This window comes from Python bivittatus, unplaced genomic scaffold, assembly GCF_059951505.1.
Source record: "Python bivittatus isolate LINGU-HERP-01145 unplaced genomic scaffold, Pbiv_v1 ctg000850_np1212, whole genome shotgun sequence".
NCBI lineage: Eukaryota > Metazoa > Chordata > Lepidosauria > Squamata > Pythonidae > Python > Python bivittatus.
In genome coordinates this window covers 13,590,141-13,609,367 of record NW_028277112.1, presented here as the reverse complement: position 1 = coordinate 13,609,367, position 19,227 = coordinate 13,590,141, and the positions used below count along the sequence as shown (strand labels likewise).

The following is a 19,227-nucleotide window of genomic DNA, read 5'->3' as shown; positions in this document are numbered from 1 at the left end:
AGATTGACTGGTTTGACCTCCTAGCAGTCCAGGGGACTCTCAAGAGTCTTCTCCAGCACCACAGTTCAAAGGCATCAATTCTTCGGCGCTCAGCCTTCTTTATGGTCCAGCTCTCACAGCCATACGTTACTACTGGAAAAACCATAGCTTTGACTATGAGGATCTTTGTCGGCAAGGTGACGTCTCTGCTTTTTAATATGCTATCTAGGCTTGCCATAGCTTTCCTCCCAAGGAGCAAGCGCCTTTTAATTTCATGGCTGCAGTCTCCGTCTGCGGTGATCTTGGAGCCCAAATAAATGAAGTCTGTTACTGCTTCCATTTCTACCCGTTCTATTTGCCAGGAATTGATGGGGCCAGATGCCATGTTCTTAGTTTTTTTAATGTTGAGTTTCAAGCCAGCTTTCGCACTCTCCTCTTTCACCCTCATCAAGAGGCTCTTTAGTTCTTCTTCACTTTCTGCCATTAGGGTGGTATCGTCTGCATATCTGAGGTTGTTGATGATTCTCCCTGCAATCTTAATTCCGGCTTGTGATTCTTCCAGCCTGGCATTTCTCATGATGTATTCTGCATATAGGTTAAATAAGCAGGGTGACAGTATACAGCCTTGTTGTACACCTTTCCCTATTTTGAACCGATCGGTTGTTCCGTGACCGGTTCTAACTGTTGCTTCTTGGCCCACATACAGATTTCTCAGGAGACAGGTAAGGTGGTCTGGTACTCCCATCTCTTTAAGAATTTGCCACAGTTTGTTGTGATCCACACAATCAAAGGCTTTTGCATAGTCAATGAAGCAGAAGTAGATATTTTTCTGGAACTCTCGTGCTTTCTCCATGATCCAGCGAATGTTGGCGATTTGATCTCTAGTTCCTCTGCCTCTTCGAAACCCAGCTTGTACATCTGGTAGTTCTCGGTTCATGTATTGTTGAAGCCTAGCTTGTAGGATTTTGAGCATAACCTTGCTAGCATGTGAAATGAGTGCAATTGTGCGATAGTTTGAGCATTCTTTGGCATTGCCCTTCTTTGGAATTGGAACATAAACTGACCTTTTCCAATCACGTGGCCACTGTTGCGTTTTCCACACTTGCTGGCATATTGAGTGCAGCACTTTAACACCATCATCTTTTAGTATTTTAAATAACTCAGCTGGAATACTATCATCTCCACTAGCTTTGTTGTTAGCAATGCTTCCTAAGGCCCACTTGACTTCACTCTCTAGGATGTCTGGCTCAAGGTCAGTGATCACACCAGCGTGGACATCAGGGACATTAAGATCTTTCTTGTATAGTTCTTCTGTGTATTCTTGCCACCTCTTCTTAATCTCTTCTGCTTCTGTTAGGTCCCTGCCTTTTTGTCCTTTATCATGCCCATCTTTGCACTAAATGTTCCTTTCATATCTCCAATTTTCTTGTAGAGATCTCTAGTCTTCCCCATTCTATTGTTTTCCTCGGTTTCTTTGCATTGTTCATTTAAGAAGGCCTTCTTATCTCTCCTTGCTATTCTCTGGAAATCTGCATTCAGTTGCTTATATGTTTCCCTTTCACCCTTGCTTTTCGCATTCCTTCTTTCCACAGCTATTTGTAAAGCCTCATCAGACAGCCATTTTGCTTTCTTGCATTTCTTTTTCTTTGGGATGGTTTTAGTTGCTGCCTCCTGTACAATGTTACGGACCTCCGTCCACAGTTCTTCAGGCACTCTGTCTACCAAATCTAATCCTCTAAATCTATTCATCACCTTCACTGTGTACTCACAAGGAATATGATCTAAGTCATACCTGAGTAGTCTAGTGGTTTTCCCTACATTCTTCAATTTAAGCCTAAACTTTGCAGTAAGAAGCTCATGATCTGAGCCACAGTCAGCTCCTGGTCTTGTTTTTGCTGTCTGTATAGAGCTTCTCCATCTTTGGCTGCAAAGTATATAATCAATCTGGTTTCGGTATTGGCCATCTGGTGATGTCCATGTGTAGAGTCATCTCTTGTGTTGTTAGAAAAGAGTGTTTGCTATGACTAGCTTGTTCTCTTGACAAAACTCTATTAGCCTTTGCCCTGCTTCATTTTGTACTCCAAGGCCAAACTTGCCTGTTATTCCGATTACTCCTTGACTTCCTACTTTAGCATTCCAATCCCCTATGATGAAAAGGACATCTTTTTTAGGTGCTAGTTCTAGAAGGTGTTGTAGGTCTTCATAGAAGCGGTCAACTTCAGCTTCTTCGGCATCAGTGGTTGGGGCATAGACTTGGATGACTGTGATGTTGAATGGTTTGCCTTGGATACGCACTGAGATCATTCTGTCGTTTTTGAGGTTGTACCCCATTACTGCCTTTTCCACTCTCTTATTGACTATGAGTGCAATTTCATTTCTTCTAAGGGTTTCTTGCCCACAGTAGTAGATATAATGGTCACCCGAATTAAATTCACCCATTCCCGTCCATTTCAGTTCGCTGATTCCCAAGATGTCGATGTTCAATCTTGTCATCTCATGTTTGACCACATCCAGCTTGCCTTGGTTCATAGATCTTACATTCCAGGTACCTATACAATATTGTTCTTTACAGCATCGGACCTTCTTTTCGCTGCCAGATACATCCACAGCTGAACGTCCTTTTGGCTTTGGCCCAGCTGCTTCACTCTTTCTGGAGCTACTTGGAATTGCCCTCCACTCTTCCCCAGTAGCATATTGGGGAAGCATCCGACCTGAGGGGCTCATCTTCCGGCGTCATATCTTTTAGCCTTTTAACATTGTCCATGGGATTTTCTTGGCAAGGATACTGGAGTGGGTTGCCATTTCCTTCTCCAGTGGACCACATTTTGTCAGAACTCTCTGTCATGACCTGTCCGTCTTGGGTGGCCCTGCACGGTATAGCTCATGGCTTCACTGAGTTACGCAAGCCCCTTCGCCACGACAAGGCAGTGATCCATGAAGGGGAATGATTCTGTTATGAGCACATATTTTCCAGATAAATGTATTACCAGCCATTTTCAAATAAGATTTTCTCCAAAGTGTCAGTTTCCCTGGTTTATTTGTATTTCAAATTTAGTTACCACCCATCTCACTCAAGGAGTGATTCTGGGTGGTTACTAAAGAAATTGACAGATATAAACTCAGAATCAATGAGTGTAATCTTTGGCAACTCCTGGAGTACAGGGGAAGTGTCAGAAAGTTGGAGAAGAGCTAACATTTTTCCAGTCTTTTAAACAGGGGGACAAAAGAAGACCAAGGAATTACAGACAAATCATCTTGAGATCAGTGCCTGTTAAAATTCTTGAAAAGATAAGTATGTAGTGGATTTGCAAGTATTTGGGAAGCGACAAAGTGATTACTAGAAGCCGATGGGTTTGTTAAAAATAGGTCGTGCCACACAAATCTTATTGCTTTTTTGGACAACTAAATTAGTAGACTAAGGGAATGATGTGGATATAGTGAATTTGGATTTCAGTAAGACATTTGATGAAGTTGACCACAAGTCTCTTTCCTGATAAAATGGAACAATGCAGGAAAGATAGTCCCACTACCAGATAGATTTGGAATTGCTTGAACAACCATATACAATGCATGGTCCTTAATGCATCTATGTCTACATGGATAGGGTTCTGTCCTAGCCCCAGTGCTCTTCAACATTTTTATAAGGGATTTAGATGAGGGGATACAAGGGATTCTCAGAAAATTTCATATGATACAAAACTGGGTGGAGGGATTGCCTACACCTCAGAAGACAGGCTCTAGGTTCAAAATGATCTTGACAGATTTGAACATTGGGACTTTTCCAACAAAATGCAGTTCGATGGTGAATGTATGAAAAATCAAACACGCAGGTACAAGATAAAAGGTATATGGCTATTTGCATTAAAAAAAAAAAGACAGATGATTGGAAAGGTTGCCATTTTGCCCTGCGCCCTTCTTTCTCATTTACCTTAACCTGTCAATCATTTGCATTAGTGCAAATATTTAACAAAAAATCCCAGAGACTGGGAATCCCTAGGATGAAGCCTGTTACAAAACAGCTCTCACATATTATAAAAGAATAGAATTTCAACTTTCAGTTTACTTACTGATAGATTTATCCCATAGAAATCCCAGGTAAGACATTTGATAAAGTTGACCACAAGTCTCTTTCCTGATAAAATGGAACAATGCAGGATAGATAGTCCCACTACCAGATGGATTTGGAATTGCTTGAACAACCATATACAATGCATGTCTACATGGATAGGGTTCTGTCCTTGCTCCAGTGCTCTTCAACATTTTTATAAGGGATTTAGATGAGGGGATACAAGGGATTCTCAAAAAATTTCATATGATACAAAACTGGGCGGAGGGATTGCCTACACCTCAGAAGACAGGCTCTAGGTTCAAAATGATCTTGACAGATTTGAACATTGGGACTTTTCCAAGGAAACGTAATGAAAAAACGTAATTAAGTTGCCCAGATGACATGCTGCTGTTTCTATTCACAAGCTTTTTGAAGATTTCCACCTCTATATTCAGGAAATTCATCTAGATTTCTCCTTGGCATTTATGGCTATATGCTTTCAGAGATAATCCATACTCCCAATTTATATTCAACTATTAAGTGTTGTTAAACTATTATGAGAAATAGGTTTTTTTATATAGGGATACAATTTGTTAATATATATCACCTATTAAACAAAAAATCTTAAATAATCCATTTTGTGTTGCTTTTATTTTAATATAATACTTGCATATTTGTGTCAATAAATCAAACTATATGAGGTTACAGCCCCAGACTGCATAAAAGAAAATACAGTGTATAATACAAAGTACACTACAGCATGCATAGTAAAAAGACCTTTATCTGTGTTTAATCTACTTTGCTGTCAGCAACATGCAAGTTATACAAGCTACAAATAACTTTGCAACAGCAAGAGTTATTTTGGGATCTAAAAGAAGCCACACTTAGAATGGGCTAAGAAGTAGTAATTAATTGCAAATGTCTCAGTAAAAGTTACAATAAAGCAGAAAGTGATCCCATGATTCAGTACACCCATCTTTATAAGGACAAAGCCTTTCAGCATAGACTATTTTGCAATATTTGCCCTCCAACACTGGTGATGGGAAAATATTAAACCGCAATAGTTAAAGCTCTTTCAAAATGTATTGTTTGTAAGTTGGTCCAAATGTAATGCTGGTTTGATATAAAATGTATTTTGACTGAATTGATCTCTAAGTGACATCTTGCTATATCCTGTTTGTAATTCTATATTAAGAATCATTTTGTTTGAGAGCTACCATTGCCTAATCTTATCTCAGGGCATCAACATCTCACTTGAAAATCCCCATTTTTGTAATTTGTCTTTTATTAGGAATTTCCAAGAGGAATAATATTTGTCTAATATGATAAGATGTATCAGACCTTGGGGATGAGAGTAACCTTTTAGCCAATAACTGCATACTCATAGCATGTCCTCATTTTGATTTTTATAAGCTCCCAAATGTAGAACATTAGGCACATAATTTGCTACCTAGACCTTCTCTGATTCCTCATAGTTAACATATGGATTTAACTCAGCTCCATACAGGAACTGTGCCAGTATTTTAGCTTCAAAAAGTTTCAAAGCAGCTAATACATACTGTGTGTTTCTGGATAAAAAAAGAAGAATCCTCCTGAACTCCTCTGAGTATTCAGTGCAACTGGGATAATATCAGATATGAGTGTATTGCTTCTCTGAATCATGCAGCACAAAACCAAGTACTTAAAACAAGGGAATTGTTCTATTTTGTGTTGTTTGAGGGTTGAATGGAATTTTTTGAAGCCCCTCGCAAAATGCATCAGCTTTGTTTTCTCATAGTTTATAATGAATGTTCCCTACAAAAGTGAACCAGTGCTCCCACAGCTCTTTTAAGACTTACCAGAGCCTGGGACAATATGAAGCAGCATTTGCATGAAGCAGTATAGATACAGATCTGTTAGTCAGTTTGGGGGATGAAACTTCTTGCTTGGGGCACCTAGCATCACATTAAGAGAGTAATTAAAAAGTAATAGGGCCAAAATACACGCATTTAACTCCCTTGTTGATTGTTCCTGTTTGTAAGGTGCCTGACTATAGTGCATCTCACCCTCAAAGTGCTGTTCTTATGGATGGTGAGTAACAATATATCAATTGTAGATGTTTTGCATTTATTCCAAAGAGTTTCTCTAGAAATGGAGTCAAAACCTTGCTTGAGATCTACAAACAAGGCAAAAAGTGTTGATTTAGGTGTCTGACTATATTTTTCAATCAATTGAGAGTATTAAACCTTGATCTAACACAGATGATCTGCCCAAAATCCTGCCTGTTCTTCTTCCAGGAGTTTCTAAGAGTTTCTAGTAAAGGTGTCTAGAAAAGAAAAAAAAAGTCATGCACAAGAGAGATTGCCTAAACAAGCGCTCTCTTAAGACAATCTCTCCTGTGCCTGACCCATTTTCTTCTACCTCCCCCCCAGAGTGGAGAGATTGGGGAGGAAAGGATTACAAGAGAGTAAGCAGGCACACAATGGGGAATACACCAGCTGTTTGCCTAGCACGCTCGAAGCTGCAGGCACCAGTGCATCCCTTTCAATATGTACTCCTGGATCCCATCAGATGACATTACTTTGCAGACAGGACCTGCCACATGCCCTACCTGATGGGATGGATAGATGTGATTGGAGAGAAGTGGTCCCTGAAATAACTCAGCCGCATGCCATATAGGGCTTTATAGGTCATTACCAGCCTTGAACTGAGCCCAAGAACAAACTGATGTAGTTCTTAGAGGTGTAACGTGTTGATCTAGGTGCACATATAACTGCCCACGCCACTGCATTTTGTACCAGCTGAAGCTTCTAGATGCTCTTCAAGGGCAGCCCCATGTAGACTGTGTTACAATAATCCATGCAGGCGGTGACCAGGGCATGAGTGACTAAGCATAGGGCCTCCTGGTCCAGGAATGGGCGCAACTGGCACACAACCCGAAGTTGTGCAAAGGCCCTCCTAGCCACAACTGCCACCTGCTTATTGAGCAGGAGTCGTGAGTCCAGAAGGACCCCTGGATTGTGCACCGAGTCTGCCTGGGGTAGTGCCACCCCATCCAGAACTAAAGACAGTAAATTCCCTTATCTTGGTAGCTCCATACCCCAAAGCCACTCAGTCTTGCCAGGATTGAGCTGAAGCCTATTGTTCCCCATCCAAATCCCTAAAGCCTCTAGGCCCTGGGACAGGATATCAACAGTACTGCTTACTTTACCAGGGGCAGAGATATACAGCTGGGTATTATCAGTATACTGATACTTCACCCCATAGCTACAGATGACCTCACCCAGTGGCTTCAAGTAGATGTTAAACAGGAGTGGAGAAAGTACTAAACCCTGTGGCACCACACAATGTGGAGTGATACCTCTGAGCTCAGCATTTTTCAGTGCTAGTTCTTTCTAAACTCACCAACAGTCTCTGAAACTGCCAGCTTCATTGTACATTGTATTCTGATTTGCTTTATTTCTTAGCAATCAGAAAGCACAAGTTTTTATAATTTCTGGTTTTCACAATAGTTAGGTATTATGTTTGGCTGGCAAGATAGCCTTTAAACATAAAGCAAACTGAAAGGAATCAAAAGACCATCCACCCCCAGCTAAGGGTCCTATAATCAAAGTAAATATATGTAAAATAAACAATAAATAGTAGGCAGCTATCTTTGAAGTTGGATCAAGATAGGATGAATCAGCATGAAAAAATGTCCAAAAAGGCATTTCAAACTATAGCTATTCAAAAACACTGGGAGAAGATGAAAACTACTTTCTTAAGTTCAATATAACAAAAATACATAATCTACAAGTTACTTTTAAGAGGATGCTTAGCTATTTATTTCTGTATTAGAGGCTATATGAAACTAATCTACAGTAAACTTTCCTTCCAATCACACATGTTAAGCTTGACTCCTTATACCACTTTTTATTATTATTATTTATTAAATTTATATGCTGCTCATCTCCCCCAGAGGGTGGCTCTGGGCGGCTTACAATTAAAATCTGACACAATAAAAACAATAAAAATATAAATATCCATATTAAAATAACTAGTAACAATTCTATATAAAAAGCCTATATACAATTCAAGATTATGGGGGTGAGCAGTATCGATCATCCCACCATGTACATGCCCATGTTGTTACCTTGGCAGCAAAACAGAAATGGTTTAATACTGTCTTCTTTCAAAATGTTCTTTAAGTTCCCAATTCAGCTACAGCCCTACAATTCCCGGGTGTACTAACAAAGTACTAACAATCCCAATTCTGCTTATCTTCTGAGTCCTGACAAGGTAGCTAGGTGCCGTCACCTGCTGATTACACCCCAAATTTTGAATACTCAAGTTTAAGAATAGGACTGAATTGTGCTAATACATATTGTAACAAACAGGAAAGGCATAAAAATTAAGACTATCTAAAACCATGGGTGTCCATGCGAGGGGTCAAGTTGAATAAATGATAACATGTTGGCTGCAACAGAAACTCTACCCTTTTCTACATGCATTAGAAAGTTGTGTGCATATAAACAAATGTAAAGGATAGAGAGTGTATCACAATTCATGTTATTTTATTCTGATGAAACCTCTGAATTTGACAGATGTCTCTTCAAAACTGACACCAAATGAGTGCCTGTACAGCAAACACCATGCTGCTTTAAGAGTTATCTCAAATATCAGATTCTGTTTTCTGTTTTTAAAACTCAGACACTTGCTATCCTGTTTTCATGAGCCCCAGGAAATTCCAATCATATCCAAAATATTCAGAAGTACATCTACATTAGAAAAGGTTAATTAAAAAACAAAGTGTACAGGAATTATTTGGGAGTCAGCTGTTTAGACTCGGTGGTTTAATTCACACAACACATTAAGCCCAAATGTAGCTTATTTGCTTGTGTTATTTGAACTCATTGTGATTTGTAAACCAGAGTTTACAGCTTAAGTTTCTGGTCACATTCAGCCAAGTGTGGTTATTCAATAAGCCATGGCCAAGCAAACTATAATTTAGCTAGGGCTACCAGATCTGAGCTGCGAAAATCCGGATGACCACCAGATGGCAGCAAAAGCAGGTGTTTCTGTGCCCCTTTGCTGCCACCTAATGGCTGACCGTGTTTCTGCAGTCTACATCCCGCACCCCAAGATTTCGCACGCTGCGTGAACTCAGCCAAGACAAAAGTACTTCCGAGGCAACCAGACACCTGATGCATCACTTCTAGCTAACTGTCAATCCCTTTCTTTCTGGGGCAATGGACTCTGCTGTTCTGGGGAAGGTAAACATTGGAGGCTCATTCCGCAACTAGAGAAAATACGGACAAACCTCAAATACAATGGCCCCGACTAACCAGTCCCTATCGATCAGGGCATGCTCTGGGTGAAGACGCGCGCGATGTTCAGCGTTTACGCCGCATCCCCCCTTCGATCTGAGAGGGGGAGGCGGCGAGAGCAGGAGAAAAAAAATCGCGAACTTTTCGGCTCCCTGCTTTGACTACGCCGGGTCACCGGAACCGGAAGTAGGGCTCGAAATGTGCCTGGTCTCAACGTTGGAGGAACGGAAGGGGCGGGACAAGCCATAGCAAAACAGTAAGAGGAGAAGCGGCGGTGCGTCTCTCGGTAACAGTTTTTGCCCCGCCCCCTTTCCCGGAACTGCAGGTACGTGTAGCCGCTGCGCTTTGCTTTTGCGTACGCCGACGGCAGGCATGTCCCTCTTCCCCTCAGATCAGGCGGTGACAAGCCCTTCTGACTCCCCTCAGGTGTGGGTGTGTGAGAGTGAGAAGGGACGGGCAGTGCAGGACACGGAATCTCTCCCCCCGCCTGTCTGGTCTGTGTCCTTGGCCTTAAATGCGCCTGGGAAGCAGAGGGCTCCGCGGACAACTTCGCTCTCCTCCTCCGTCTCCCCCCAGGCGGTGTCGACGGCACGGCTGTGGCTATCTGCCGAGAAGAGAGCCTCTGGGGTGGTAGCTGGCCCCATGCCCCTTGTGGGAGTTGTCTGTCATGAACAGGAAGTACAAGCTGGCGTCCTCCAGAATCACAGGAACCGGTTATGCTTCCGCCTCGCCTCGCGCGTTTTTGAGATGTTTTTTCTGGGTCTGCTTTTCTGAGAAATCAAACCTGATATTTCAGGTACTTGAAAGAAGTGTACCAAAACTAGCCTTAAGGGACAACTCGGCGTGGAAAGAAAAAAGATGTGGAGCCTGGACTGTGGCGTCTCTGGTTAACTTTGCTGTACTCAATGCAGGGCAGGCGCTGTATTTAAGGCTAAATCGGACGTTTTAAAAGTGCGAGAATAACAAGGATCCGTATGTGCTGCAGAATAATATCCTGAGGACGATCATTAACAGTGTTCACCCACATAGAGTTACTAGTACTAGATCTTCCACAGTTCCTCACTGAGAGGTCATGTTCAGTAAGGTACATTTATGGTGGGATAATCAAATATTACTTCTTTTAATTTACAAAATAAAATAATGTAATTACAGTAATTTCCTCCTAATATCAGTGCTGAGGCCTTTTTTCTCCTGGGTGAGTGCCAATCAACTACAATATTTGCCTTCTGAAGGAGAATATATGTACTTAAAAAGAAGCAAATTATGTTAATGTTGAAAAAGAACAGGTTGTATTCTGCAATACAGTAACTTAGGTTTGCTGACCATTGTTTACTTAATCTAATTACTGGAGTTCACAAAAAATGCACTGAACCATAAACAAGTCTGATTTAACCATAAACCATAAACAAGGCTGAACGTGAATGGCACACTTAACCGTAAACTAGCTGACCATATTCCCACAGCATGTTGTGCAAACTGAACTAGAATGCCTATGTTGTAGAAAACTACTGTGCATGCGTGGATATTTACTTCCTGAAAAGTAAACATAGGGTTGGGTGCACCATTGATAACTGTACTGGACTGTGCTTTTTTTTCAATACGCCAATAGAGAACAAAGAACCCTCATTATGTCACATAGTCAGTTTATCTAGTGCAGTCTTCTCCAACCTGGCACCCTTCATAGGTCCTGGACTGCATTCTTGTGAACCCAGACATTACTTTCACTGGCTCTGGTGATTACAGATCATAGGGTTGTGGTCTAATGCATCACATAGGCTCCTGGTTAAGGAAGGCTAATGCAATTTTATCTATACTATCTAGCAAGCTGTTGAGCCTGGAGCTATGTATGAAAAGCATGTCTCTTACATTTGAGCTAGCTTGGTATAGTTATCCATTGGACTATATTTATCTCTTGTACTAGTAGCTCAGCTTTGGTTTTGCCTTAGGCACAGAAGGCAACTGGGTGGCTCTGGGCCAGTTACACTCTTTTGGCCATAGGAAGAATGTAGTGACAAACCATTTCTGAAAATGTTGCCTGGGAAACTACATGGACTTGTCCATATAGTTGCCAGAAGACAAGACGGGCTCAAAGGCAAAAAAAAAACCCAAAGCCAAACCTTGTGCTGATTCCATTCTCATGTTGTGGTAAGACAAGTTTGTTAGCAATGATTAATTGAATACAGAATTAGTTGGATTTGTGAGTTATACTAAACCATAAAAAATCTATACTAAATCAGAATATAAACTACAGTGGCTCAGTACATATTGTGCTGAAACTAAATCAAAATAAAACAAGTTACATTCAGATTGGAACAATATATAAATTCAGACTGCAAGAAAGTGATGACATGACAGAAATGTTAATGTTCTGGTTACCTTTGGAAAGCATTTCCCAGTTTATTATTGGAAATTACTGTAAGGTTCATAATAATGGAAAGGGTATACAAGCTAGTATAATCTGTAAATCAATTATATTTTTTTCTTAAGATAGTTTAGGATATCCAAGGGGAAATCTTCCCTCTTTCTTCCTTTTGCCACTGGAAAACAAGGGTTTGAAATTTAGGGTTCATTTCCTCATAGCAGCTGGAAATACTTTTTTTCTCCTTTAAGAGTAATTGTAAATGTTGCTTCACCTAAAAAGGAAATATCTTCATTCATTAACAGCATGAACTAGTAATGATCCAATTATCTACTAACCATTGCTCCAGATTGTCAGTAAGTAAGTAGGTGTATTGTTGTAACAAGAAGGTATAACGTTACATAGCATAAAATAGAATGAAGCAAAATAAGGAAACAAAATTATGAAGCATGCTGGATATAAGATATAAGGTGAAGGAATATAAATGCCTTTCTCAGTGAGGCACTGACAATATTAACCAGGTATTATGAGAGGTTTTTATATTTTTTATACTATCAGGATGAATGTTTAGATAACTATTCTGCAATTTCATATTTATTGCCATCCCTTTCAAGAAGTCTATGTAATATTTTAACTGTTCCAAGGTCCCCAGAACAGATAGGGATTACATCTGTAGGATAGGCGACAAAAGTTTGGTCCATTGATTCCCAGCTGTATAATGAGAAAACAAAATTTGGCAAGGTGGAATTCTTGAAGTCTTTCTAGTTTCTTATAATGCCCCAACAGTGCAAGGTGTACTGTAATGGAAATGGAAGGTAGCCCTACGTTCATCCGCAGATAAGCAGCAGTGGTGCATCTTTATTGAATGGTGTTTCAAAGTATAAATAATTGTCATGAGATTTGTTTTGGACTACTTCCAACTGAATGTTAACCTTCTCATTCCACCCCAGATTTCAGCCCTATGCAACATTTGAACTATCACCTTGCCCTGGAATATTTTAAGGGCAGAGGCTACCAGCTGCCCTCCTTTGGAATAGAAAAACTTCAGGATAGCACTCACTGTGCATTGGGCAGTTGCTAAAATGGTGGATCAGTGTGTTTTTCATGTAAGGCAATGTGTCCTTTGTATAATGCTATATTTTAATTTTCAAAAGTAACTCAGTCCATTATCTATCATTCTTAGGTTATTGTTCTAGAATAGCAGTTCCTTAAAAACAATGTTACTAATCAACTTTTTGATTAGCCCACATCAATTGGTACTTTTTTAGTATTCATTGTTTTATAACGATAAAAGTTTTCTTAATAGGATTGTGTGAAATGGTGTACACTAATGCAGTGTTGTGCTGAAGTTTGCTTACATACCTTTCTGCTGCTTGTACAACTTCTTTAAAACTGCTCTGAATGGTCAATCAGAAGTTTCCATATTAATGGTACAAAGACACTGATATATTTTTCTATATTTAATATATTCTGAAATGTATAAACACTTCCCCCATTATCTATTTATTACTTGGTACTGATGTTTAAATGGTATATCAAGTGTAAATAATTGTTGTGAGATTTGTTTTTCTAGAATAGATTCATTTTTATAGCAATTCATTGTTTAACTGTCTCAAGTCAAAATGCATTATTGTTTTATAAAGAGCCTATTGGAAACCTTTTGATGATAGATGTGGTCACCAATTGGCTGTGATCTGGCACATTATTTATGTTATTTAAATCCTGAAACAGTTGAAGAGCTTCATAGCATTTTAATTAAAAACCTGATACACATTAAAACAAAACTAATAAAATGAGAAAAAAAGATCAACATATGTTATAATCTCATAAAAACCAAGATATAAGCATATATTGTTATTGTTAATGTAACATAAGCACAACTAAACAATCTATGCATTCATAATTACTAGCTAAAATTGTAGCTCTGTCCAAACATCTTTAGTTTATGATACTGTTTGCATTTAACTGAAAATCAATCCCATCAAATACCTGGGTATACATGTATAAGATTGTACTATTAGTTATAATAGATATAGAAATATGACAACTGCAGTGGTTTTGAATTTATAGCCTGTTTCTCTGTTTCAGGAAAAATATTGTGCATATTCTTTGGGAAAGTTAGAGGAAGCAAAGTAGCCAGAGATATTTGAGACAGTGCAAATTCAATTTTGAAGGATAGGGACTGGGGTAAAAGTGTGAGGTTGTATGGAATAGTTGGCTGTAATATTTATAAATTGACTGAAACACATAGGTAAGTATGTTTTTTTAAATCAATTTCAGTGTTAGTTTTATGAAACATTTTTGTACTGTCATAAAATTTCAGGGAAATGTCTAAATAAATAAAAGTACAAACTAGAGAAAAAAAATCTTGGCTGGAATTAGCTTTCTTACTTAAAGTAAGTAATGATGAAGAAAGCCTGTATCTCCATGTTACCTTTTATGTATAAAATCTTTGCTTGTGCGCTTATTCTAAGTTTTTCATTGTCTTATTTATGTGTTGTTTTAATTGATATGTTTAACTGTTGAGACACAATATCAAGATATTCACTAAAATTGTTTCGATTGTGAAATTGTTATTCTGACAAAAGGATTTAGAGCTAAGTAAAGATTTATACCAATAGAAAGATACTAAAATGTAAGGTGCTAGAAAAATCATAATTACAATCAACTCCAGTGAAAAAGAAAAGACAGCAGGGAAAAAAAAAAACAGTGTGTCTTTAGTGAAGATATGAAAACAAAAAAAGACTATATATGGGATGTGGAAAGAAGTGTCTGGCAGCCCAGCAAGGAAGAGCACACACAGGTCAGGTCAGAACTGCAGAGACAATGTCAGCAAAGCTAAATTCTGAATGGAATGAGAAGGGTGAAGGAGGCTAAGAACTACAAAAAGAGCTTATTTAGATATATTTAAAATCTAAGGAAAAGGAAAGAAGCAGTGTGTTCATTATCGCCAGGCCCAAGTATTCAAGAATTGAGAGGGTAATTATAGTTAGCAAAATCTATAGACCAGTAACAGTTTACGTGTGTGGCTGAGAAATAGAAGCAGAGGGCTATAATCCCAGAAACAAAGGGTGAAGGAGATAATTGGATAAAATTAAGCTTTAATTTAGTATGAATGGCCATATCTTTGGCTCCTGATGGTATAGGCCTATATGTTTGCAGAGCATCTAGTTCATGTTTAGCTTTGTACTTTATTATTATTAGATTTTTATCCTGCCTTTTTTATATCTATCTATCTATCTATCTATCTATCTATCTATCTATCTATCTATCTATCTATCTGTCTATCTATCTCAAGGCAGTGAATATACCTAATAATCCTGCTTCCTATTTTCCCCACAACAACAACACTGTGAGGTGGGTTGGGCTAAGAGAGAGTGACTGGCCCAGTCACCCCGCCAGCTGTCATACCTAAGAGAGGCCTAGTAATCAACAGTCTCCTGCTTTTTAGGCTAGCACTCTAACCACTACACCAAACTGGCTCCTTGCATATATCCTTGTTCTTGCATATGTTTTGGTATTAATGTTAGCCTGATGTAAAATATGGATACATTATGCTTAGTGTTTTATGTAAAAAAATCTTTTTGATTTGATTTGATTTCAGCATCGTCCAATTCTAGATGGATTCTTCTACCAAGGCTCAGATGGATTTTATAATAATCTGACTTTCTTGAGAGTTTATGACCCAAATCTTTGGTGGGCAGACTTCAGGCATATACAGCCACTCCTCGTTTAGTGGCTACCTTGTTTAATAACCATTCGCAAATATGACAGTAGAAAAATAAAATTAAAAAATCATTTTCTGATCAATGCATGCACTTATGACCACATTTCATGTGCCTGACAATGACACACGCTGAAGTGAGTATAACACTGGTGAAGCTGCACAAGAGAACTTTATCTGAAAGAGACAGGAGCAACCAGTGATCTTCACATTGCCTCTCTCTGTCAGTCACGTGTTCACTTAGTGACTACTTTGCTTATGATTTAAGAAATGGATTGTGGTCGCTAAACAAGAAGAGGGTGTATTAACTTTCCTTATTCTACAAATCATGGTCTACATGGGGCTGCTCTTGAAAACCATTCAGAAACTGCAACTGGTCCAGAATGCAGCAATGGGAATGGTAAGGGGCTCACCTTGATAGACCTATGTAACCTCATTCTTCTGTGAACTGCAGTGACTCCCAGGTGCAATTCAAGATGCTGGTTGTTACCTATAAAGCCCTACATGGGACAGGGCTCAGTTATTTGCCTCTGTTATTTCTGCCTGGTCCACTAAGTTGCACAGGTTGGGCAAGCTTCATGTTCTGTTTCTGAGACAGTGTCATCTAATGGAATCTAGGAGATGGGTCTTCTCTTTTGCTGTGCCTGCCCTTTGGAATGAGTTCCCCTTGGAGGCAGCCCCAACTGTGTTAGCCATTCATAGTGTGGTGAAATGCGGCTTTTCTCTTGCAGATTTGGCCAGGATAGTAACAGAGCCTATTCTGCAGGAGGAGTGAGTGTATATTTTGCCCATCCTTGGTTATATACAGTCAGGTCCAGAAATATTGGGACATTCGTACACCGTTCACCTGAGTTGGATGTACATACTCTCAAATTAAAGCTGACAGTCTGCAGTTAATGCACATTGTGTTTGTTTCATTTCAAATCCATTGTGGTGGTGTATAGAGCCAAAGATGTTAGAATTGTGTCGATGTCCCAATATTTCTGGACCTGACTATATATGTCAGTCCTTTGAAGTAAATCAGGCCAGGAAAAGATACCATGAGAAACACTAGAACTCTTTATATAGGCTAAAATAATGGAATCTTGAAAACTTGACAGTTTCTTTTTCTATCCCTCATATCAAAGAGAATCAAGGTGGGGTAATCTTGAATTTCTCTCACTTTCCTGTTCTCCCAGCTAAGCTCATGTTTTCCTAAGAACTAACAATCTTTTCTTCAAGGCCATCCCTGTGTTCCTTTAAGGCAGAGGTGTCAAACACATGGGCCACGTGCAGCCTGAACGAGATTAAAATGCAGCTGAGAAATATTTAGCAAAATAAAAATACAATAAAACATAGATACCACATTTTGAAACTAAATAATAAAAAATTTAGTCACCAACCGCCATAAAGCTCTGGGCTCACGATTGGTGAAGAGTCCTACACAAGTTAGACACCTCGGCTTAATTGCAGCAGCAAGAATTGCTTGGCGTTCCCGCAGTGCAGACTGAGCAGGAGCACCAACGTGACAGGAGTTCCCTCTCGGTCTGCACTGCAACAGCGCCAAGCAACCTTGCTGCTGCAATTAAGCCAAGGCAGCGAGTTTATGCCTTTTGTCCAGGACAGCAGGCAGGAAGCCTTGTACTAGTAGCCACCTGTTCCAGATCCCAGAGCCTCCAGTGCATGAAGGAGTGCCTCCGTCCAAAATAAGTTGAATTAATTTCCCTTCTCCCTCCAAAAAAGGTTAATTTCCATCCTCCCTCCAAAAAAAGGTTTAATTAATATCTGTTGAGTTTCAGGCTGCACAAGGTCCATAGTCATTGTTAGCTTTATAAAAAAATCAATTTTTAAATTAATAATAAAGTTTAAATAAATTCAGAATATATCCAGAGAAGGAAAGAATGGGGAAAAAATGAAAGGGAGGAATCTAAATGCTTTTTATATAATGCTTTTCTTTCTTTTTTAAATCTTTGTTTCATTACAATAGCAAATTCCAAACGAAATAAATTTAAATACTTTAAAAATAATAATTGCAGTTATCAGTGACTGGGGAGTTTGTATTATAATCTCTAAGCATGTATATGTGGAGCCAGTTTGGTGTAGTGGTTAAGGTGTCAGACCAGAAACCAAGAGACCCTTAGTGGTTAGGTGACCTTGGGTCAGTCATTTCTCTCTCCCCTGGGAAGAAAGAACTGCCAAGTCGTTGCTGAAAAATGCTTCCAAGAAAAGTGCAGGGGGCAGTTGCCAGCAGTCCAAAATGAGTTGAAGGCACAGCTTTCAAGTACATATGTGACATACTATTATGCTTTCTAGTTTCAGTTTAACTAAGAAATATGTGAATATCTTAGCATGTTGCTATTATACATACTTGCAATTTACTCATATTCTTGTATTGCGGCACACAAATTTGTACTTGGTTTGGGAAAGCCTCCACAAAACAATTTTTATCTGCAAATGGCACATCAGAAACTAGAGGGAGCATTGCAGGGAGCTGATAGGTGCGACTAGGGGGTGAGAAGGTGGTTGTGCGATAATATGGCAGTAGGCCGGGAGGAAGTTCAGAGTGGGATGATGGGGAGAGGAACGATAGGAAATAGGCCCAGCTTGGCACATCTAGTGGAAATCGAAGATAAGTTTGCACATGTGAAAGGCAGAGGTCAGAACCTGACATGCAAGCACATGATCAAAACAACAAAACAGTTCTGGAAGTCTCACACTTCGCAGCCAAGCTCCTATTTTTGAAAATTGCAGTCTGTTTTTGGTAAAAAATGCAGAAGAATGTTTATTATAAAGAATTTTGTGATATTTTTAGTAACTGAAGAGCTATTAGTAAAAAACACAACTGTCAATTTGGCTTTGCATAGGAGCTGTTTTTGTGGCATTGTAAATTTATATTTTCATTGATTGAGTGCCTTGTGGCACACTAAACAGTCATGCCATCCATTTTGATACATAGGTATGGATTCTCCTGTGCAGTAATGAATCATGTTGTGCATTAGGCAGCTTTTGCTTTAAGTCAGGGTTTCACTCATGTTGGCAAAGTACCATGTTGCCATGAGGCAAGCGATCTACTGGATTTCATATGGAAGCTGAGCAGATGAGAGTCCGTTATTTCTGAGAAAGTAAGAGAAGGCAAAAGTGATAAGCGTGGGGCTCCACTTCCTTTTCTCAGGATTCTTGTTCTCCTCATAGCATGTTCTGTCTCTTTCGCACCACATGGAAGTGCCTGTCACGTTCTGAAATTTGTTCTCTATGAGTACCCTAGTGGGGAAGGCTTCATGCCACCTATGCAAGTAAATCTGACCCTCAAGGTTTTTTTAAGCATAGTTTGTGCAGTTGATCTGTAATTTTGATCCATGCACCACAAAAAATCATTCTGTGTTAAATGATATGCAGGAAATGATGTTTTGTTGCTTTCATGTTCATCGAGTCTTTACTATAGGTAAAAAAAGGTTAAGAATAGTCTTTGCTGTAATTTATGTAAGTTAAATTATAAATTTATTTATAATTAGAAATATAAAATTATAAATTATTTGTTTTTAAACTTATTTAAATTTTATATTTTATAGGAAAGGGTATAAATCATGTTGCATTCTATGAGCAGTAAGGAAAGAAAAGAAAAGCAGTAGAGTCACTTGTACAGTGAGATGGGTGGCGTATATAAATTTGAAAATGAATGAATGAATGAATGAATGAATGATCCATACAAAAAGAACACAGAATTTTTCAGACAAGATGGGAGCTAGATTATTTCTTTTCTGAAGTAAAAAACAAGATTTTATGTTTGATTTGTAGACATGATATTGGTCTTCCCAAGGAACATAATTTAAAATGCCACTATAAAATACACCGT

General features: G+C 39.1%; 1 protein-coding gene across 5 annotated transcripts in view; it reads left to right on the top strand.

The window, feature by feature from the left end:
- Positions 1-9,524: 9,524 nt before the first annotated feature.
- The window catches only part of ARB2A (ARB2 cotranscriptional regulator A), a 278,187-nt gene continuing 268,484 nt past the window's right edge, over positions 9,525-19,227 (top strand). The window contains exon 1 of one of the 5 annotated variants that reach the window (XM_088130004.1): positions 9,525-9,637. Coding sequence is in view for 3 of the 5 variants with exons in the window: in XM_088130002.1 (XP_087986128.1) it covers positions 9,980-10,108 (129 nt within the window). In the remaining 2 variants the exon portion in view is untranslated. Of the gene's footprint in view, positions 9,638-9,716; positions 10,109-10,145; positions 10,397-19,227 lie in introns of those variants that run through there. The other 4 variants (XM_088130005.1, XM_088130002.1, XM_088130001.1 and 1 more) reach the window with 4 other exon arrangements.